The sequence below is a fragment of the Monodelphis domestica genome, chromosome 1, assembly GCF_027887165.1.
Source record: "Monodelphis domestica isolate mMonDom1 chromosome 1, mMonDom1.pri, whole genome shotgun sequence".
In the NCBI taxonomy this organism is placed as follows: domain Eukaryota; kingdom Metazoa; phylum Chordata; class Mammalia; order Didelphimorphia; family Didelphidae; genus Monodelphis; species Monodelphis domestica.
In genome coordinates this window covers 261,256,872-261,280,646 of record NC_077227.1, presented here as the reverse complement: position 1 = coordinate 261,280,646, position 23,775 = coordinate 261,256,872, and the positions used below count along the sequence as shown (strand labels likewise).

Below are 23,775 nucleotides of genomic sequence, written 5' to 3'. Positions count from 1 at the left end.
CCAGGACTTTCTTCCACTGACCCATTACGGGGTATCAACAGCCATGAAGAAAATAGGGAAGCTCCCAAAGAACTAAGTTTGGGAACAAAAACTCCAATCAGTTTCTCATCTTTGTTCTCTTACTACACTCACAGTACTGAGCCTCTTTAATAGTCCCCACCCTGTGTTCCTGAGGCCTCTCAATCCCCATTCTTGCCATAACTACTTCACTCTACACCCAGTCTTTGGTTTTGAGCCTTAGAGATCATAGAATCTTTATGGGCAGCTTCTCAGTGAAGACTTTGCTAGAATTGGATCCCTAATTTGGTGCTGTGAATATGATTTATTAGTTATGTATTCACAAGGAAAGTTTCTAACTGGATTTGATACAGGAATCATCACAAACCTGGTATAAATTCGTTCTTAGATGATAAGCATGAATGATATGATAATTCATGATTTGCAGAACATTTTTGTTTAATATGCAAAATAATCACACTCTTTGAGAAAACATTAAAATCTGTCATAACTAACATGTCTTGCTAGTTTAATATTTTAAAATTAGCCTTAATACAGTCATGTAAGAAGAGAAGTCATCTTTGGCAGGTATCAGGAGCACATTAATAAAATAAAGCCAATGCTCCAGAGCTAACTCTTAGATTGTTTACATATCAATAAGTGGATTGAGGGAAGTTGGGTATTGCTTTTATGCCAACTCTAAAGGACTTTTATTCCAGATATAGACATTTAATGTTAAATTTAGAGATTTTTCATCTTCTTTTTAAAAAATGAATAAATATTATTTCCCTGCTTAGGATCATTTTACTTCTCCAGATGAGTATGATGACCCTACTGTTCTCTATGAAGCCATCATGTCTCATGAACAAAATCTGGTAATAGCTCATGAAGGGGACCCTGCTTGGAGGAGTGCAGTGCTCTCTAATTCTCCTTCCCTACTTGCTCTGCGACATGTAATGGATGATGGCACCAATGAATACAAAATCATCATGCTTAATAAGCGCTACCTTAGCTTCAGAGTTATCAAAGTAAGTTCCTTAGAGGTTGATTTATATCACTGAGAGTGTGTTTCATGATCCTGGTCTCCAGCCTGCTGTTGGATGTTCTATTGGAATCATTTGAGTTCCTTATAGGTTACTTCAAAATTTCTTTCAAAAACAAAACACCATGCCTTTCCAGTGGATATAACATCATTGCCCCCAAAATGGCAATAATTATGAGGATTAAATATGATTCTGATTAAGTCTCATCTCTAACACTTTTTCATGTATATTTGAAGCCTTGGCATTATTAATTGGGGGGAGGAGGGCTTAATAACAATTTAATTAGATTTGGGTGCTCTTTTACTCTTTATCCATGAAGTCTGAGCAGGATCTGTCTTATGAAGCTGGCATAACATGATTTTGCTTCAATAACTGGTTAGGCAAAAGCATAACTTCCTCTGTAGTGATTAAATCTTGTTTGCAGTTAGTTCTTCAGTCCTCACTTGAATATTTAAACCATAATATCACTTGTCTTTTTTGTCCCTCAGACTCTTCAAAAAACTGAAGATTTTCAGATTCACACTTTGGTAGCCTAAAATAACTTCTTTTTCTTCTACTTCAGAATTATCAATTGTTTGCTACTGTTTCTTTCAAAAATGTCTAGTAGGCCATTCATTCTTTGATTTACATCTAGTTTAAAGTAATACAGAAAAGTATCATTCTTGGTTATAGTATATGTCAGAAGTAGAGAACAAGCTTTGTGTGGTCTCATTAAATATTTAACAACAGAAATAATATAATCATGGTGAAGAAAATTGGTTAATTTGTCTTCAATTATATTTGTTTACTGATTTTCATAGTTTCTCTCTAGCTTTTAGAGTTGTGAGAAAAACTACACTTGGTTCTTAGACAATTTTCTCATGTTTACAGGTAAATAAAGAATGTGTTCGTGGCCTTTGGGCAGGACAACAACAGGAATTAGTTTTCCTGCGCAACCGTAACCCAGAAAGAGGGAGCATCCAAAATGCAAAACAAGCCCTGAGAAACATGATTAATTCATCATGTGATCAGCCTATTGGATACCCCATCTATGTCTCACCCCTGACTACATCTTATTCTGACAGCCATGAACAGTTAAAGGACATTCTTGGAGGGCCTATCAGCCTGGGAAATATCAGAAACTTTGTAGTATCAACCTGGCACAGGTGAGCAATGGGGGATGGAGGGAGCATTTCATGATGTTTAATCATAATTTTCTAGAATTTGGTAGAATTATGGTCCTTATTAATGATTGATGGTATTACCTGTGATTCCAGCAATTGAAAGCTAGATCAAAGTGACATCTATCAGAAAAGATCATAATTATTTAATCACAGAAACAGGTCTTCCATTTTGTTGTCTTTCTCCTTCTAAGTTGTAATATGTTATACCACTAAATTTAGTGTGAGGCAGTTAGCAGGAAGAATAGTTCACTAATTTTGTTCCAATTGAATGGGTTTTTTTCCATTCAATTCCATCAGTAGGGAATGTGCTATATGCTCATTGAGGTTTGTGATTGTTTATGTGCTGCAAAGGCATCTTCATTTATGAAACTGAATCATGCACTGTACAAGGCAAAGTCTTTTCCTTGCCCTAAATTCCCCTTGTCCTCAGTGTATACACAAATTGTTTGAGGCTTCAGACTAGGGAAGCTTTGGATCACAAAGTAACTTTAGAGCCTAAGGAGTTCTGGAGCCTTTGAAAAGAAAGACCAAGAAGTCATTGATTATTAAAAGCATTGGTCTCGTTAATTGAAGAGCTATTTGATCAGGAGTCAAATAGACATCCTGAATTCTTTTCTTAACTCTGTCAGAAATTCCTTTGTCTCTGCAAAGTTGCATAACTTCCCATCCACAGACTTCCACCCACAAACATAGTATTAAATTTTTTTAAATTATCCTTACCTTCTATCTTAGAATCAATACTGTATCTTAGTTCTTAGGCAGAAGAATGGTAAAGGCTAGGTAATGGGGATTATGTGACTTACCCAGGGTCGCACAGCTAGAAAGTGATTGAGACCAGATTTCAACCCAGGAACTCCTGTCTGTAGGTCTGGCTCTCAATCCACTGAACCTCCTACTTGCCTCTATAGAATTGATTGTAATATTTTAAAATTATAAGAGTAAGCATTTTCCAATTAAATGGAAATATCTTTAAGGAAAGTTTTCTCATCTTCATTATCCCTTCCTCTTTCTAATCATTCCTACCCTGTCAGGACTCTGATATGCCCATTATTATTAGCTCTTATCATATGGCTTTAAGGGAAGGTCCTAACCTTATGTCAACTTTAATCAAAACTAAAGAGAGAACAGGAAATGGGTTAGTAATAAACAGACACTTTCTTTTTTTTAAGTACCCACTGTGATGGAGTCCATATGAAGTGGCTAAGCTCTTTGTTCTCCCTAGAAGGAAGAAAAGAAACCCTGTAAAATGCCAAAGAGATGGGAAAAGATTTGCAGATTTCTTAGAAGTGGAAGATAACAGTACAAATAAGTGAGGCCTTAAGTCATCAACTAGACACTGGCAGAAATTCCACTCCCATCTATGCTCTTAATGGTATAGATAGCAGTGTTACTCTGCCTCTCCTTACAATGTAGAAACGTTTAAAGTTAGAGTATGTACAGTGAAGCAGATTGGATGGGATGGAAGAGGATGGTGGCTCCTAGTCCATTCTTCTAAAATACAGCAAAATTTCTTTGTTATGTTCATTGTGGTTTTTTAAAGTTAACACAGTACGGAGTAGAATTCACACTTGTACTATCTGAGCCTAATGCTTTGGGCTCTGTCTCGTTCATAGGTTAAGAAAAGGTTGTGGAGCTGGCTGTAACAGTGGAGGGAACATTGAAGATTCGGATGCAGGAGGTGGGACTTCCTGCACTAGTAATAATGCAACAAATGCCAATGAACTTCACAGCAACATGTTACAAGGAGGCAATGGAAATTCCGGACAAGGGCCTGGAGCAGGGTTCTACCCTCCTGTCACATCCCAACTTCCAACACTTGGTAATAATGAGATTCTTTATATAATCTGTAATTCATTTTGGTGACAGAAATAGTGAAATCAGAGGGTACAAGCTTATAAGGAAAGATTGTAAATTTACTTTTGGACATTTTGAAGTTATAATTTCAGTGAACATCCAAATAGATATGAAGGCATTGTGACTGTGAAGTTCATAAGAGGTGTCAGTATTGGAGGTATAGGTCATTGCATTGAAGCAATCAAGTCAATTAAATTGCTAAAGCATAGAAAATAGTATGTTTCTTATAAAAATGGAAGAAAAGTTTTCAGTTTGAAAACAAATTAAGAAAAATAACTTGGTAAGGCAGTGGGTAATCTTGACTTATGTCAAGGAGGTTGAATGGTTGCAGAGAAAGTTAATAAAGTTAAGAGAAAGAGGAAAGAGATAATTGAATTTGAAAACATTCATTAAGTGCTTGCTATATACCAAACAGTGTTCTATGTTTTGGAGAGACAAAAAAAAATCAAATGACCAATGCAAAAGCATAGGAAGATTTATGTGAACTGATACAGAGTGAAAAAAACATAATTAATTGGGGGAGGGGCATGTATGTAGAGAGAGACAGACAACAATGGAAATAACATTAATAAAATAATTGAAGCTAAAAGTTTCAAAAATATGACTAAACCAAAGAAAAGATGAACATATGCATCTTGACTCTTTGCAGAGGTGGGGGACCCTGGGAATGGAATATTGTATATAACATCAGATTTTTTTCAAAAATTTTTGTTTTATTCTTTGCTGTAAGAAATGACTTAAAAGGAGAAAGGGAGAGAGAGGATCTAGAAAATGTAGATAATGAAATAATGAAAATTAAACAAATTTTTTTAATTGAGAAATAAGATTCATGGATGCTGAAATTTTAAAATTACCTATAGCTAGTTTTTTAAAAAAGTTTTGGAGGTTTTACAGAAACTGCAAATTCAATGTAAGTCAATGATGTAGAATTGTAGTCATTAAAGCTAATGGCAGTCTTCAACTACATTAAGAGAAACATCATATCCAAGAATAAGTATGTGATACAATAAGTGATACTTACTGTATTCCACTTGTGGTCAGACCTCTTCAATTCTGAGCACCATATTTTAAGAAAGATTGGAGGTAAACATTCAGAGGAGAGCAACCAAGGATGATGCCAGGGCTTGACTTCATGCCTTTTGAAGATTGCTTGAAGTAACTTGAATTGTTTAGTATACTAAAGTATACAAAAGATACTTAGAGACATCTATCTGTAAGTATTTAATGGACTGATATGTGGGAAGAGTGATTATTCCTGTTCACCTTGTCATGACAGGGTAGAACAAAGAGCAATGAATAAAAATTGAAATTTAGACTTGACTAGAAGGAAAACTTTCCTCACAATTCATTCTAAAAGTAGAATAGTGACATTGGGAATTAATAAATTCCTTTGAGCTCTTCATTCAAAGACTGTATGGCCACTTGTTTTTGTTTTTTAAGTAATATTGCTTACTTTTACTGCATAGATTTTGTAACATTTATTTTTATTTTCTCAAAAACTCTTTCCACTTATTTTTTTATATAAATATCCTTTATTTTCCCAGTTACATAAAATAATTTTCAACATATGGTTTCCAAAATTATATTCCAAACCGTCTTCCTCCCTCCTTTTTCTCCCCCTACTCAGAGATGGTAAGCAATTTGTCCTGGGCCATACAGGTATTATCATGCAAAACACTTCCATATTAGTCATTGTTGCACACTCATAAAAAAATCAAAACCCCAAAATAAAACTGTAAATACACTGATGTGAAAGAGAGCATGCTTTGATCTATATCCATCTGACTAAACAGTTCTTCCTCTGGAGGTAAATAGCATTCCCCATCTTATGTCTTTCAGAATTGTCCCAGTTCATTGTATTGCTGAGAGTAGCTAAGATATCACAGATGATCATTGTATAATATTGCTTATACTGTGTTCAATGTTCTTCCAGTTCTGCTTATTTCATTTTGCATCAGTTCATGCAGATCTTTCTAGTATTTTCTGAAATCATCTTACTTATCATTTCTAATAGCAGAATAGTATTTCATCACCAACATATGCCACAATTTGTTCAGCCATTCCCTTACTGATGATCATCCCCTCAATTTTCAAGTTTTTGCTACCACAAAAATAGCTGCTGTAAATATTTTTGTACAAGGTGCTTTCCCTTTTTTTTATAATCTCTTTGGGATATAGACCCAGTAGTGGTTGTTACAGGATCAAAAGGCATATGCAAAGTTTTATAGCCCTTTGGATATGGTTCCAAGTTGCCCTTCACAATGCTACCAACAGTGCATTAATGTCCCAATTTTGCTACATCCCCTCCCAACATCTGTCACTTTCCTTTATTATATTAGCCAGACTGATACATGGTAAGACATATGATGATTGATAGCTTTGATTTCTTCATTTGAAAATTTCTTGTTCATTTCTTTTGACTGTTTGTCAATTGGGGAAAGGCTTGTATTCTTAAAATTTGACTTCTTTATCGATTTGAAAAAATTAGACATTTATCAGAGAAAATTTTGTGAAATTTTTATAAAAATTTTTCCCAGTTATTTCCCTTCTAATCTTGGTTACCTTGGTTTTGTTTGTGCAGAAGCTTTTTTAATTTAATATAATTAAAAATATTCATTTTATATCTCATAATGCTCTATCTCTTGTTTATTCATAAATTTTTCCCTTCTCCATGGATCTGCCAGGTAACTATTCCATGTATCATTCTTTATTTCTAAATAATATACCTATTTTGACCTTGTCTTAGTATAGGGTATGAAATATTGGTATATATCTAATTCCTGCCATACTGTTTTCCAAATTTCCAAGTAGTTTTTTTATTAGTGAGTTCTTATTCCAAAAGCTGGGGGTCTTTGGATTTATCAACGCTGGATTGCTAAGATCTTTTACCCCAGTATATTATGTATTTAATCTATTCCATTGATTCACCATTCTATTTCTTAGCCAGTGCCAGACAATTTTGATGATTACTCTTTTATAATCGTTTGAGAACCAGTACTGCTAGGCCACCTTCTTTCTCATTTTATTTCATTAATTCCCTCAATATTCTTGACCCTTTGTTCTTCCAGGTGGACTTTGTTATTATTTTTTCTAGTTCTACAAAATAATTTTTGGTAGTTTGATTGCCCATTTTCCCAAATAATTTATATAGTATTGGTATTAATTGTACTTTAAATGTTTGATAGAATTCATTTGATAGTGGTATACGCCAGGATCTTTTCCAGGTACATGTTAGACTAGATAAATGATTATTATGGTCCTATTCAGCTATAAAAACATGTAATATTAAGGTGGCCTGACCTACCCTCTCCCATCTCTATGCATCATTCACATTATTCCTTATGCTTCTTTTCCTTCTTTGCTTACTGCATCCATTCCCATCCTTTACAGCCTGTTTGGAATGTCTTCTTTATAATGAAGCTGAGTACTCCAAAACTGTAGGACATTAAGGTTTTTACATGTTATCTCAGTAGTCCTTACAGTCACCATATGATGTATGATTACTTCCATTTTATAAATGGGGAAACTAAGGCACAGTGAAGTTAAGAATTTTACCCAAGGTTACCCTACTATTAAGTGTTTGAGGCTGGATTTTAAATTGGATCTTCCTAATTCCATGTGCTATACTCTATCCACTGCTCTTTTATTAGGATTAATTAAGCCATAAAGGCTAATGAGGACCATTTGGAGTAATTAGGATCTTAGCAGTTAAGGACAGGGCAAAGAATAGTGGGTAAGATTTCTTTAAGGCCAGACAGAATCTTGGGAAGATTGCCTGTTAGAATTCTGGGTAACATGAGTCAGTTGGTTTTCCATTTGTTGATCTACACAGCAGGGGATCTCTTAGAGGTTTTTTTCCTTAGGAGAAGGCTGGTGTTTCTGTTCCCTGGAAAAAAAAGCCCAGTGGTAGGTGAAGGAGGAGAACAGGTTAGAGTTTCTGTAATGTTTGTGGGGGGAAATCAACAGAAAAAATAAAGAGAGAGGCAGTTTTTCCTTTGTGTAGCTACTGAGAGGGCCAAGCCATTTTGAGGCCTAAAAACCTAGCTAGACCTGGAAGGGCTGGTAGTAGGCAGAGAGAGTGAATAACCAAACTGATTTAAAACTAAAAGAAATCTAAGGAGACAGAAAGGGACTGAGTTTTTCCTTTGTGTGGCTGGAGACAGAGGCAGCCAATTTTTGAGGCCTGCATAGGCCCAGAAGCCAGCTTAGGCCGAAAAGTCTAGCTAGGCCTGGAAGGACTGACAATTGGCAGAGAGACTGATTCAAAGCTTAGAGAAATTAACAGAGACAGTAAACTTTATTATAAATAATAGTATTATATAATTTAGCATAGTGTATTTAGAATGGATCTGGAAATTAGTATAGATTAAGGAGTGATAAGAAGTCTCTGGGTGACCCAAGCAAGAAGAAAGTTCTTGCGAACTAGAGGGAAGTGGATAAAAGTTTAGCTTCCTGTTAGATTTAGGGATCCTAATCCTCAACCTTCATTACCTTTCCTTACCTTTCCTCAAACCTTTTCTAATATTTATTAGAGGGATTTTTTTACATCTGTCTCCAGCAGTTATCCATTGCGCAAGCCCAAACAGTTATACAGTGTTCCCCCCACTTAACATTCCTATATTAACATCTCTGACTGTTCCTAGTTGCAACATTCTTATTTGCAACATTCTTGGGAGATAGATTACAATTAACACTTTCTATCTGCCTTGCCTTCTTTGCAGAGGTGAAGGATCATGTATGAAATATAATGTCAAGCTATTTCTAATCATCCCTTTGTATTTTTACCATGTAGTTTTATTTACCCCCTTTCTAAGCCATAAAGTCCATGAGGGAAGTGCCTGGCACAATGCTTTTGCATACAATAGATTCATTAACTTTTGTAGAACCACAAATTGCATTTATATCTCTCAGAACCCTTTAGATACATAAACCTTAGTCATGTAGTTTAGTAGCAGCTTCTTTCCAGAGTCCCTGGAGTTATTTGTCTGACTTTACTGACAAAGTATGGCTTATGCTCCTATATGGGATAGTAGTAGCTGCTGAGACCCCAAGCAGAGTGCATAAGTATTGGTTATGTAGACCAAAGAATAGGAATGAGTTACTTCACATCATTTATGACTTAACTACTTTGCTTGAGCTACATGTGTTTTGGGTCATGGAGTATTAAATCAAGTTACAATTAAAGATTTTTATTCCAATAAATGGCTTGATGGCTTCTAGCCCCCAGTCACTGGGACATCCACGATATATTTTCATGGTCTTACCCCCTAAAATGGAAGTATGTTTTGTATATATAGATAGGATATGATGAAAAGAAGCCTGCAACACTAAATAATACCACTTACTGGGAATAGCAAAGGGGAGCTTTTTTCTCCCTGTTTGCATAAAGAGGGAAGAGAGAGAGCTAGATGGGAATGTAGGAAGAGATTACTGGACAATAGGACTTTTGCATTATATAAGGTTCAAGAATTGCTCTGGCCAAATGTGTTAAACAACCTCTTTGAACCTTTACATTGTATTCTTGGTGGGTTTAATTTGGATCTACATCCAAGGTTGGAAGCCAGTATCCTGTAGCATTTTTTTTTTAATTTCCATACATACGTTCATTCATTCATTTGGAAGCTACAAAATTGTCTAGCTCTTAGGTTTGGGGCTTAGCTTTTAGATCCTAAGCAAATTTGTTGAGCAATGTTTTAATCAAATTTCCTGTGTCCTCCTACTCATTACTTTGATAGAGATGTTAATGAATATTTAAAGAACTAATTTAATTCATCACCTCTTCTACATGAATATTGTTTACCATCATAAATTATAATGCTTTTTACCATTACAGGTCATAAGTATTGACCACAACTGACATAATTAGAATTTTCAGTGAGGAGATTTAGGTATTTAATTACTTCACTGATTATTCACCTGATCATTCATCAATATATTTGATATGTAGTAGACCCTTTGTTGTTGACCCTTGGTGGACTACCTTTTTGACTGCCTCAATATGAACCACTATTGGAAAGTGAGACAAAGATACAAAACAGGGCATTTTAGTAGTAATAGTAAAAAGATTTTATTTTTTTTCAATTTGAATTAATTTATTTAGTCAATTTAGTAAAAAGATTTTATAAGTGAGGCAGCTGAACTATAAACTAAAATGTGAGATTGACTGAATTTCAGTTATCAGTTCTACATACTGGTTTCCTAGTTTTAAAAAATGGAGTTCTGAATGTGAATGAATCAAGATTAGACTAGAATTTCAAAATTACCTACATCTTAAGATTTTATTTTCTTTAAAATAGTAGTATTTGCTATTTTTAAATAAATTATTTTCTCCCGTGGATTTTGTGCAGGTAGTGTTTAATGTACATGTTAAGTGTTCTAGTTGGTTGTTTCTAAATTTTAAAAAAAATTTCACATCTGTTTCCTCATACTTGATAATATTATGGTAAGCTGGATTTTTTTCCATTCATGAAATTCATAAGCCCTCCATGTTTTCTTAAGTTATTTTGGTCTGCATTTTTCTTTAATTTCTGCTAAATGGAGCCCTTCTTATAGTTATCGTAGAGTCCTGGGGGGGGGGGGGGGTTAAAGAGAGAGAAAAGAAAAACAATTTCCCATCTAAGCTTTCTTCAAAGACAGTGTAACAATTTATTGTCCATTTGTTCTACATTCATTGTCATTTGTATGTCACTGATAGTCTACTTCCTTTGCCAGGCAGAGATGTCCTAAATATCTTTTACAACTATTTCTCACCCAAATCTTTATTGATAACATTGCCACAGCCTGCTTAATGTTTACCTATCAGTATTTGCATTGCTTTTTGGGTAACTTTGTAGTTTTTATTCAGCAGAGTTATTCATTCATATTCATTAGCATCATTAGGAGGATATTAGTGGAAGGGTTGTTTGGTTTTGCAATTGTGACATTTCTTTTTAAAGTCTATATATCCAAAGAGCTTCATGAGCACTTCAGAAAACTTATTAATCCTCATGAGTGAAAGAATGTTGTTGAACAATATTTTTTTTAAATGAGTGAAAATTTCTTTTAACAACTTCTTAATGTACATGAAAGCTAATCATCATTCATTTTCTTATAAGGTAATAAGGTTGATAAGTTAAGAATAATATGACATACATACTTTATTCACAATCTGAAATATGTAGTATTCTGAGGAAAGGACTTAGAATTTATTATAGGGCTATGTCATTTGTTGTAAATGTTTACTTCATTGTCTTTCTGATGCCCCAGAGTTGGGAGTAAAGATTGTTTTAGCAAGTAAAATTTGTGTTTTAAAAGCAACTTCAGAAATATAGGTTCTATATACTTTTTAACTGTGGAACAGTTTTCAGAAATTCCATCTGGAAAAAGATATATACTTCTTTGCATTAGTTAGGTTAAAGTCTTAAAAGGTTTTAGAAATGAAAAGTAGTATATTTTAGGTATTCTTGTTAAAGTGATTTCCCTCCCTCCTCCTAGGTACCAGCCACAGCTCTCACTCTGTACAATCAAGTCTGGTTAGGCATTCTCCTGCTCGTGCCTCAGTTGCCAGTCAGTCCTCTTACTGCTATAGCAGCCGTCATTCATCTCTCCGAATGTCCACTACAGGATTTGTACCTTGTCGGCGCTCTTCCACCAGTCAGATTTCCCTTCGAAACTTGCCATCATCCATCCAGTCCCGCCTTTCCATGGTGAACCAAATGGAACTTTCTAACCAGACTGGCCTGGCCAGTATGCAGCATGGTCTTCCATCTTCTAGCAGCTCCAGCCAAAGTATCCCAGCCTGCAAACATGCCCTTGTGGGTTTTCTAGGGACAGAAGGAGGACAGAATATTGCCACTGATTCACAATCAGGGAACAATTTAAGTCCTGCCAATAATCCACAAGCCAAAAAAGGAGATGTGATTTATAGAATCCAAGTAAGTAATGAAAAGAGTCTTATGTTGTTGCCCCCAGTTTGACTTAAGTCCTTTGCCAATGTGACCTTAAGCAGCCTGACATACTTGTATGTATGTTGGCCATTTTGAACTTTTAAATTTTTTGAAAAGATTTTGATTGTAATTGGTAAATCTTTTCCTAAATAGAAGTTTGATTGTATTTTCTTAAAAAATAAGGAAGCTTATATTTTCTAAAAACAAACTTGTGCTTGTGCTGGGCTGCCTTCATTTCAAGAGGTATCCATATATCTTTGTAATAGTCATTTCCCTACTAATCTTACTGGGTTAGTATAAGTAGCACACAGTAGGATGAAAAAAATTTGTAAAGAGGACTTTTAAAGTTTCTTACTTATTTGAAAATGTACAGTCTGAATCTGGACTTGCAAAGTGTTCTATGAGTAATTAAAAATAAAGGCAGTAGGATTCTTTTTGAGTTCTACAATTTTCATGAAACTAAGGTAGAAGGGAAAAGCATGCATTCAAGTCCTGCCATTTCTGTTTACAATATAGATTGTGGATCCTAGTCAGATTTTGGAAGGGATCAACCTGTCAAAAAGGAAGGAGCTGCAGTGGCCAGATGAGGGGATTCGGTTAAAAGCTGGGAGAAATAGCTGGAAAGAGTGGACTCCTCAGGAAGGCATGGAAGGACATGTAAGTCTTATTAGAAAATTGACTTCATGATTTTATTTTAACATAGTATCCAATAAGCATTATTTAGAATATCAGAACTTGTTTAGGGTGATTGTAATGATTTATATACTGCTTATTTTGAGCTTGACCTTCCGTATTCCTGAGATTCAGTTTTTAAAATGTGTCTCCAAGCCTTTCCACTCTTAATTCTAAGCATATGAGAGGTAAGTTGTCTATACTTGGTTAAGTATCTTCTTAATTGCTTTAATAATCATCATTTTATTACAAATATTATATTTAATAGAAATAATTGTGAATACTTTTAAAGTCCATCTATAGTCATTCCTCTTTCAGAATAACATAGTTGGACCCTTTATTAAGAGGACATTACAATGGACCCATCATTGTGTTTTCTCGTGAGAACAAAAAAATGTTTTTTGGTTATTAGGTTCTATTATAATTTGGTTTTGACAGTGATTACACATGGAGAAGAGAGTGATAGAATGATTAAATAGTCTTCCAGAAAGAATGCAAGTGCAGAAATCCTTTTCATAGATAATATTCCTGTGAGCTAACTTTGAGATAATTAAATCCATTAAAGGAAAGTTGATTATGTTTGAGTTAGTATTGGGCATCAATAGCAATTATTTTTATAGCCACTAAAACCTTCACAAATACACTTAACACAAAGAAGTGATCTTATAGGTGCCAAAATGGGAGGCATTAAAAAGAAAGGGAAATTAAGAAATTGGGGTATGGGTTTAAGAAATCATAATAAAACTGCATGTGGCAAACCTCTAATTTCTTGACAGTGGTAAAAGACACTTTGAAATAATTCTTTACAGCCTAGGTACAGCCACTCTAATAGCCACAGAAAATAAAAATAAAATTCTAGACTGGGAACGAGATCTCCTTTTATCTCCTCTGTCTGGTCAGAAATTTTAGAGATAGGGTGAATAATTCAGAGGATACCCTATTACATTAAATGATTTTTTTCCCAAAGTCTGATATTTTATGAAATGAAAATAGAAACTTTTCTGGGACCATAAAAAATCATATGTGATATAAATGATACTTTATTTTATATAAACATCTGTTATTAAAGATGAAGCTGTTTTATTGCCTTAATGTAGTTTTCCATACTATGAGGTATGCTCTCCTGAAGAGGGATTCACAATATGGTCACCAGCATATTGACTATTTTTATACAACTTTTGCATAAATATATCCACTTTTTTCAAGGAAAACAAAATTAAAATTCAAAATCAATAAAATGAGACTAACTTTACAAATTTGTTCCAACTGGCAGTGAATGCAGTGCAATGATTATTTAATGTATTCCACAAACAAGGTCCAATTTGAGTCAAATTTCATTGAATATACAATATGCCACTGTCACTGTGATTTGACATAGGCTGACAACACAAATGAGTATATTGTTGCTGAATATAAAAGTGAAACATGTAACTTTTTAGTTAAATATCCTTTCCATGGAAATTTAAAGTCCCATAACATCTTATACTTCTTGTATGTATTGGCATAAGTATGGAAATATTAAGTAAAAAATACAAATCCAGAAAATACAATCCACTCTATTTGTCACTGAGATTTTCAGTACTGCATGTGCTTGCTTTGTATGAATGTTTTAGTTAGAAAGCATGAAACCTAATAAATTGAACATTACCAAGATGAGAATTGTTCCAGAGAAAGAGATGCTTTTATAATTAATGTCTAAAGAATTTTTCAGTGGATTAATCAAGAAGCTAAATACTCATTTGATTATTTATAAATGCTATATTATTGAAACTGATATTAGGAAAGATTTATAAGTTTGCAAACCTATTAATAACAGTGCAATATTAAGAGAAATTCTCAGTGTAGTGGATAGATTTTTTTTCATTTAAAATGATATAATATAAAAAACTGAGCTGATATATAATATATATAACATAGGACACTGAGTTGATGGAGCTTGATGTCAGGTTGAAATGTAGTTCTATAAACGTTTATATTAGAATGTGCACCATTACTTCCGGTCAAGATGGCGGCTTAGAGAAAGCAAAAGTTCAGATCTCCGGAAAACCCTTCCCCACCGATCTCAAACTATAAGCTCCTAAGGCGCCGAAATTCAAGACGATCAACAGCATAGACCCTGGGAATCCTCCTCCTGGACCTGGACCTGGATCAGAAGGTACCGCCCCCCTCAAAAGCCAGAACCCGAGATCACTCGGACCTAAGGGGTAGGAGCACAGAGTCCAAGGCTCCGGGAAGCCGCAGCCCCGCCCCGCTCAGAGAGCAGGGTCGTTTGAAACAACAACAACCTTCAGGGCCTTCTATCTGAGTCCCAGTGAAAGTCACTGCCCTCGGAGCTCCCCCCCCGCAGAGAGCAGGGTCGAAACAACAGCAACCCTCAGGGGGGGCAAGACAGCCTCACGGGCTGGATCCTGCTATCCAAGTCTCAGTGAAAGTCACTGCCCTTGGAGCTCCCGCTGCAGAGAGCAGGCTTGTCTGAAACAACAGCAACCCTCAGGGCGGGCAAGACAGCCTCACAGGCTGGATCCTGCTATCCAAGTCTCAGTGAAAATCACTGCCCTCAGAGCTCGGGGAAGCCGCAGCCCATCCCCCCTGCAGGCCTACGAAACAGCCTCACGGCCAGCTATTCTGAAGGCAACTTCCGGAAAGCAACCCAACCCAGAGAGCCGGGGGAGAGTGTGGCCCCCTGGTCCGACCCTTCCACTCCAGTTCCAGTGAGGCATACTCAATTTAACCCAGGGAAACCTCATAGAACCAACAATCTGCCCAGGACTAAAGCCTCTGAACACCAGACAGAGATAAGAAAAGCTAATCCTCCACATTCAGAGATGGCAAACTCCACAGAAGCACAGAAGCCCCAAAATACCAAGAAAAATAAGAAGAAAGGGGCGACTTTGGACACATTCTATGGAGCCAAAATACAAAATACAGAGGAGATAGATGATATACAAGAAAATGCTCCAAAATCTTCCAAAGGAAATGGAAACTCACCACAAACCCATGAAGAATTTGAATCAGAAATGACCAAAAAGATGGAAGCCTTGTGGGAGGAAAAGTTGGAAATAATGCAAAAGAAATTCACGCATCTACAAAACCGGTGTGATGAAACTGAAAAGGAAAACCAGGCTTTAAAGGCCAGAATCAGGCAGCTGGAAGACAACGATCGTGTAAAAGAGCAAGAATTAATAAAGCAAAGCCAAAATACCAAGAAATTAGAAGGGAACATAAAATATCTCACCGACAAGGTGATAGATCTGGAAAATAGAGGGAGAAGAGATAATTTAAGAATAATTGGACTCCCAGAAAAGCCAGAAATAAACACCAAACTCGATATGGTGATACAAGATATAATCAAAGAAAATTGCCCAGAGATTCTAGAACAAGGGGGCAATACAGCCACTGACAGAGCTCACAGAACACCTTCTACACTAAACCCCCAAAAGACAACTCCCAGGAATGTAATTGCCAAATTCCAAAGCTATCAAACAAAAGAAAAAATCCTCAAGGAAGCCAGAAAAAGACAATTTAGATATAAAGGAATGCCAATCAGGGTCACACAAGACCTTGCAAGTTCTACTCTGAATGATCGTAAGGCATGGAACATGATCTTCAGAAAGGCAAGAGAGCTGGGTCTCCAACCAAGAATCAACTACCCAGCAAAACTGACTATATACTTCCAAGGGAAAGTATGGGCATTCAACAAAATAGAAGATTTCCAACTTTTTGCAAAGAAAAGACCAGAGCTCTGTGGAAAGTTTGATACCGAAAATCAAAGAGCAAGGAATACCTGAAAAGGTAAATATTAAGGAAAGGGGAAAAATGTTATCTTCTTCTTTTACTCAAACTCTCTTCTATAAGGACTACATTTATATCAATCTATGTATACTAATATGTGGGGGAAAATGTAATGTATAAATAGGGGGTAAAGAAAGACCAAATAGAATAATGGTTCTCACACAAAGATTCACATGGGAAGGGGAGGGGAAGAAAACTCCTATAAGAAGGAGAGGAAGAGAGGGGGGGGGGTTTACTTAAACCTCAATCTCAGGGAAATCAACTCTGAGAGGGAAAAACATCCAGATCCATTGGGATCTTGAATTCTATCTTACCCAACAAGGGTAAGGAGAAGGGAAAACCAAGGGAGGGAGGGGGAGAGGGAGAACAAAAAGGGAGGGAAAGAGAGGGGGGAAGGGGAGGGAAGAAAAAGGGAGGGACTAAAAAGGGAAACATCAAGGGAGGGGACAAGGGGCACTGATTCAAAGTAAATCACTGGACTAAAAGGTAGAGCCAAAGAAGAAAAGGTTAGAATTAGGGAAGGCAATCAAAATGCCAGGGAGTCCACAAATGACAATCATAACTTTGAGCGTGAATGGGATGAACTCACCCATAAAACATAGACAAATAGCAGAATGGATTAGAATCCAAAACCCTACCATATGTTGTCTTCAAGAAACACACATGAGGCGGGTTGACACCCACAAGGTCAGAATTAAAGGATGGAGTAAGACCTTCTGGGCCTCAACTGACAGAAAGAAGGCAGGAGTGGTAATCATGATATCTGATAAAGCCAATGCAAAAATAGACCTGATCAAAAGGGATAGGGAAGGTAATTATATTTTGTTAAAAGGGACTCTAGACAATGAGGAAATATCATTAATCAACATGTATGCACCAAATAATATAGCACCCAAATTTCTAATGGAGAAACTAGGAGAATTGAAGGAAGAAATAGACAATAAAACCATACTAGTGGGAGACTTAAACCAACCATTATCAAATTTAGATAAATCAAATAAAAAAATAAATAAGAAAGAGTTAAAAGAAGTGAATGAAATCTTAGAAAAATTAGAATTAATAGACATATGGAGAAAAATAAATAGGGATAAAAAGGAATACACCTTCTTCTCAGCACCACATGGCACATTCACAAAAATTGACCATACATTAGGTCACAGAAACATAGCACACAAATGCAGAAAAGCAGAAATAATGAATGCAGCCTTCTCAGATTACAAGGCAATAAAAATAATGATTAGTAATGGTACATGGAAAACCAAATCTAAAACCAATTGGAAATTAAACAATATGATACTCCAAAACTGTTTAGTTAAAGAAGAAATCATAGAAACAATTAATAATTTCATCGAGGAAAATGACAATGGCGAAACATCCTTTCAAACCTTTTGGGATGCAGCCAAAGTGGTAATCAGAGGTAAATTCATATCCCTGAATGCTTATATTAACAAACAAGGGAGAGCAGAGATCAATTGGAAATGCAAATGAAAAAACTCGAAAGCGATCAAATTAAAACCCCCCAGCAGAAAACCAAACTAGAAATCCTAAAAATTAAGGGAGAAATTAATAAAATCAAAAGTGATAGAACTATTGATTTAATAAATAAGACAAGAAGCTGGTACTGTGAAAAAACAAACAAAATAGACAAAGTACTGGTCAATCTAATTAAAAAAAGGAAGGAAGAAAAGCAAATTAACAGCATTAAAGATGAAAAGGGGGACAGCACCTCCAATGAAGATGAAATTAAGGCAATCATTAGAAATTACTTTGCCCAATTATATGGCAATAAATACACCAATTTAGGAGAAATGGATGAATATATACAAAAATACAAACTGCCTAGACTAACAGAAGAGGAAATAGAATTCTTAAATAATCCCATATCAGAAATTGAAATCCAACAAGCCATCAAAGAACTTCCTAAGAAAAAATCCCCAGGGCCTGATGGATTCACCAGTGAATTCTATCAAACATTCAGAGAACAGTTAATCCCAATAGTATACAAACTATTTGACATAATAAGCAAAGAGGGAGTTCTACCAAACTCCTTTTAAGACACAAACATGGTACTGATTCCAAAACCAGGCAGGTCAAAAACAGAGAAAGAAAACTATAGACCAATCTCCCTAATGAATATAGATGCAAAAATCTTAAATAGGATACTAGCAAAAAGACTCCAGCAAGTGATCAGAAGGATCATTCACCATGATCAAGTAGGATTCATACCAGGGATGCAGGGCTGGTTCAATATTAGGAAAACCATCCACATAATTGACCACATCAACAAGCAAACTAGCAAGAACCACATGATTATCTCAATAGATGCAGAAAAAGCATTTGATAAAATACAACACCCATTCCTATTAAAAACACTAGAAAGCATAGGAATAGAAGGGTCATTCCTAAAAATAATAAACAGTATATATCTAAAACCATCAGCTAATATCATCTGCAATGGGGATAAACTAGATGCATTCCCAATTAGATCAGGAGTGAAACAAGGATGCCCATTATCACCTCTACTATTTGACATTGTACTAGAAACACTAGCCGTAGCAATTAGAGAAGATAAAGGAATTGAAGGCATCAAAATAGGCAAGGAGGAGACCAAGTTATCACTCTTTGCGGATGACATGATGGTCTACTTAAAGAATCCTAGAGATTCAACCAAAAAGCTAATTGAAATAATCAACAACTTTAGCAAAGTTGCAGGATACAAAATAAACCCACATAAATCATCAGCTTTTCTATATATCTCCAACACAGCTCAGCAGCAAGAACTAGAAAGAGAAATCCCATTCAAAATCATCTTAGATAAAATAAAATACCTAGGAATCTACCTCCCAAGACAAACACAGGAACTATATGAACACAACTACAAAACACTCGCCACACAACTAAAACTAGACTTGAGCAAATGGAAAAACATTAACTACTCATGGATAGGACGAGCCAATATAATAAAAATGACCATCCTACCCAAACTTATTTATCTATTTAGTGCCATACCCATTGAACTACCAAAATACTTCTTCACTGATTTAGAAAAAACCATAACAAAGTTCATTTGGAAGAACAAAAGATCAAGGATATCCAGGGAAATAATGAAAAAAAACACATATGATGGGGGCCTTGCAGTCCCTGACCTTAAACTATATTACAAAGCAGCAGTCATCAAAACAATTTGGTACTGGCTAAGAAACAGAAAGGAAGATCAATGGAGTAGACTGGGGGAAAGCGACCTCAGCAAGACAGCATACGATAAACCCAAAGATCCCAGCTTTTGGGACAAAAATTCACTATTCGACAAAAACTGCTGGGAAAATTGGAAGACAGTGTGGGAGAGACTAGGAATAGATCAACACCTCACACCCTACACCAAGATAAATTCAAAATGGGTGAGTGACTTAAACATAAAGAAGGAAACCATAAGTAAATTGGGTAAACACAGAATAGTATACATGTCAGACCTTTGGGAGGGGAAAGGCTTTAAAACCAAGCAAGACATAGAAAGAATCACAAAATGTAAAATAAATAATTTTGACTACATCAAACTAAAAAGCTTTTGTACAAACAAAACCAATGTAACTAAAATCAGAAGGGAAACAACAAACTGGGAAAAAATCTTCGTAGAAACCTCTGACAAAGGTTTAATTACTCATATTTATAAAGAGCTAAATCAATTGTACAAAAAATCAAGCCATTCTCCAATTGATAAATGGGCAAGGGACATGGATAGGCAGTTCTCAGATAAAGAAATCAAAACTATTAATAAGCACATGAAGAAGTGTTCTAAATCTCTTATAATCAGAGAGATGCAAATCAAAACAACTCTGAGGTATCACCTCACACACCTAGCAGATTGGCTAACATAACAGCAAAGGAAAGTAATGAATGCTGGAGAGGATGTGGCAAAGTAGGGACATTAATTCATTGCTGGTGGAGTTGTGAACTGATCCAACCATTCTGGAGGGCAATTTGGAACTATGCCCAAAGGGCGACAAAAGAATATCTACCTTTTGACCCAGCCATAGCACTGCTGGGTCTGTACCCCAAAGAGATAATGGACAAAAAGACTTGTACAAAAATATTCATAGCTGCGCTCTTTGTGGTGGCCAAAAACTGGAAAACGAGGGGATGCCCATCAATTGGGGAATGGCTGAGCAAATTGTGGTATATGTTGGTGATGGAATACTATTGTGCTAAAAGGAATAATAAAGTGGAGAAGTTCCATGGAGACTGGAACAACCTCCAGGAAGTGATGCAGAGCGAGAGGAGCAGAACCAGGAGAACATTGTACACAGAGACTAATACACTGTGGTATCATCGAACGTAATGGACTTCTCCATTAGTGGCGGTGTAATGTCCCTGAACAATTTGCAGGGATCCAGGAGAAAAAAACACTATTCATAAGCAAAGGATAAACTATGGGAGTGGAAACACCGAGGAAAAGCAACTGCCTGAATACAGAGGTTGAGGGGACATGACAGAGGAGAGACTCTAAATGAACACTCTAATGCAAATACTATCAACAAAGCAATGGGTTCAAATCAAGAAAACATCTAATGCCCAGTGGATTTACGCGTCGGCTATGGGGGGGTATGGGGGGGAGGAAAAGAAAATGATCTATGTCTTTAACGAATAATGCTTGGAAATGATCAAATAAAATATATTTTAAAAAAAAAAGAATGTGCACCATTGTATAATTTGGACTCAGTGCTTATAGCCAATCATTTGTGTCAAGAAATATGACCATTTTTCAGGTCGTTAAAAAAAAGGTGATCATTTTTATGAAAAACAGCCCCTTAAAAGGAAAATGTTTTGTAAAATTTTTTTACAATTTTGATGCAAAACATAGATATCTTTATTATTCTGAAACATACTGGTTTTCATGTGCCAAAAAAACTTAAAAGGACACTTAAGCTAAAATAAGAATGGCCATTTTTAGTGATAATTATAAAAATTAAGCAAATTTGTTTTTAAAACAAACTTTTCCTCCTAACACTTGTGCATTTGATGAATGTTTTGGGGAAACAATGTTTGAAAATAAAAATAAAAAGTAATCAAGAATCATATTCAGATCTAGAAATACAAAGTGGATGACTACATATATAAAAATGTTCAGACTACAGATGTTTACAAAATAATATTTTTTATGTTTCTCAATTTTTAAAAACCTTCCCTATGAAAGAAACGGAGAACAATCAAGTCATGATTATTCATTCTTTTGAACAGTTTATAAAAGAGACTATCATTTTATTGATCACATGGTTCAACAGGAATATGATTGAAGTTTTGGCATTAAAATATCACTCTATTGCAAATATGAGTAACATGGAAATAGCTTTTGAACAATGATACATGTATAACCCAGTGGAATTGCTTGTCAACTCTGGGAGGGGGAAGGGAAGGCAGGGTGGGACATGAATCATGTAACTATGAAAAAATATTCTAAATAAATAAATAAAGATTTGGCTATTTCTAAATGTAAATGGTTACATAGTCCATCAGAACAAAAATAGTTTGAGAGCTTTGTCTTGTGGTTGTACATTGAATTAAGCACTGAACTCTAAAAATAATAGCTTTGTATACAGCTTAATTAAGTTCTTTTTATATGAGGTGAGTTTTCTACTATAGCTACCAAAATATCAATCTCTATTACTAGTTGAAAAAGAATTATCATGAGCACTATCATCAATAACGCCTCATTTTCAGAAACTTTGTGCTGAAAGATAAGCCCTCTAATCACATTAATAATATTATTTGTGGGTATTTTATTATTGTGGATATTTCATAAATATCAAAATTATAAAATGTTTTATTAAATCTTTGTGTGTTTTATGTATTATATGTGTGGTTTATTTGTTATAAAATTGTTATATTTTTAATTTTACTTGAATACAATATAAGCTAAGGAAATTGTGGAGATTTTCTTATGAAATTACAGTGAAACCCACAATAGTTAATGGAATAAAGAAGGGGAATATCACTACATAAAGTTTGGAAGCCATTGCTTTATTCTTTACCTTTCTTGAAACATAATGTGTGATCTTGTTTCAAGGATACTTCTGATAAAAATGTACCGGTTTTAAACTCTTTCTAACATATATGCATTAGACTTTGTTTATGTCTAATGCATAAATTATTCAAAAGTACATATAGCTGGATTGGGGTGGGCCAGGGAGAGGGGGGTTTGTTCTTTGATTTGACCCCTCCTGACTAGATTATACTAGACTGTAGAGATTGGCACATTATAGTTCATGAGAGCCATAATGGTTCACAAAATCCTTGGTACTTGCCATTGGAACAGTTTGGGAATAATTGCCAGCTTTATTAATCACAGGGTGTTAACCCATTTTTGACATTTGATATGGAAAAGAGTAGGAAAATAAAAATGAAAGTCTTTAAATTACATGATAAATTATCATTTGCTTTAAAAAATTTTTTTCTTATGCAGTTAGCAAATACTTTCCCTTAGGTTTTATTCATATGATAGGTAAGAACCTACCATAACTTGAAATGTTGTTAACTCTTCTAGATTTTTTTCCTTTGTCACACTGTCAATGTCCTATTCCTTCTATATGTATAGTGATATATGGTAATAATTGATATTCATAATGATATTTACAACACTGCAAAATCTTTAAACTACCTCTTGAGTTATCATGGATCAAAGTTTGATGTTTAATAGTACATGCTCTACATGAAATTATGCTTACAGCATCCATTATAAGTAATTATCCGGCCTCTGCTTGAGGATCTCCAATGACAGGAAACTTGAGACACCTCCCAAGACACCTATTCTGTTTTGGAACAATTTTCATTGTTAATTTGATTTCTCTTAGAATGAATCAACACTTGTCTCCCTATAATTTCTACCCTGTTAGATCTAATTCTGCCCTCTAAGGCTAAGTAAACTCACCATCATATTTGTCATCCTGACATACATGCTCTAGTTTCTCAGAGTCCCTTGTAAAATATGCCAGAACTGGACAGTGTTCTAGATATTATGTGGTCTGACACTGGACTCGGTTTCTTCACTAGCTGGAGTTCACAGTAACTTCTTATCAGAATCATGATCAGCTCTTTAAGGACTCCTATAACCAAGAAAGCTCTTTAAAACCAGAATATTTCATCTCCTTTCCCCCGCTGTAGGGAATGTTAACCAGGCAATAATAAAATTAATGGAAGGAGTTGAGTTCCTGTGTGCTTTACTATTATCAGATAAGTGATGAAAATACAGGTTAGGAATCAAGAAGAATGCCGTTGAGCTAGAAATGTCACTGTTTTATTTAAATTGTTATGAATTGTCAAAATCCCTGACACTGA

General features: G+C 35.3%; 1 protein-coding gene across 6 annotated transcripts in view; it reads left to right on the top strand.

Annotated features, from left to right (window-relative positions):
* Window positions 1-23,775, top strand: part of PCNX1 (pecanex 1) — a 216,125-nt gene that overhangs the window by 186,116 nt on the left and 6,234 nt on the right. For all 6 annotated transcript variants that reach the window (XM_007472896.3, XM_016424178.2, XM_001368479.4 and 3 more), the window contains 5 exons: window positions 795-1,025; window positions 1,911-2,185; window positions 3,817-4,022; window positions 11,531-11,970; window positions 12,499-12,639. In XM_007472896.3, the coding sequence (XP_007472958.1) occupies window positions 795-1,025; window positions 1,911-2,185; window positions 3,817-4,022; window positions 11,531-11,970; window positions 12,499-12,639 (1,293 nt within the window). The remainder of the gene's footprint in view (window positions 1-794; window positions 1,026-1,910; window positions 2,186-3,816; window positions 4,023-11,530; window positions 11,971-12,498; window positions 12,640-23,775) is intronic.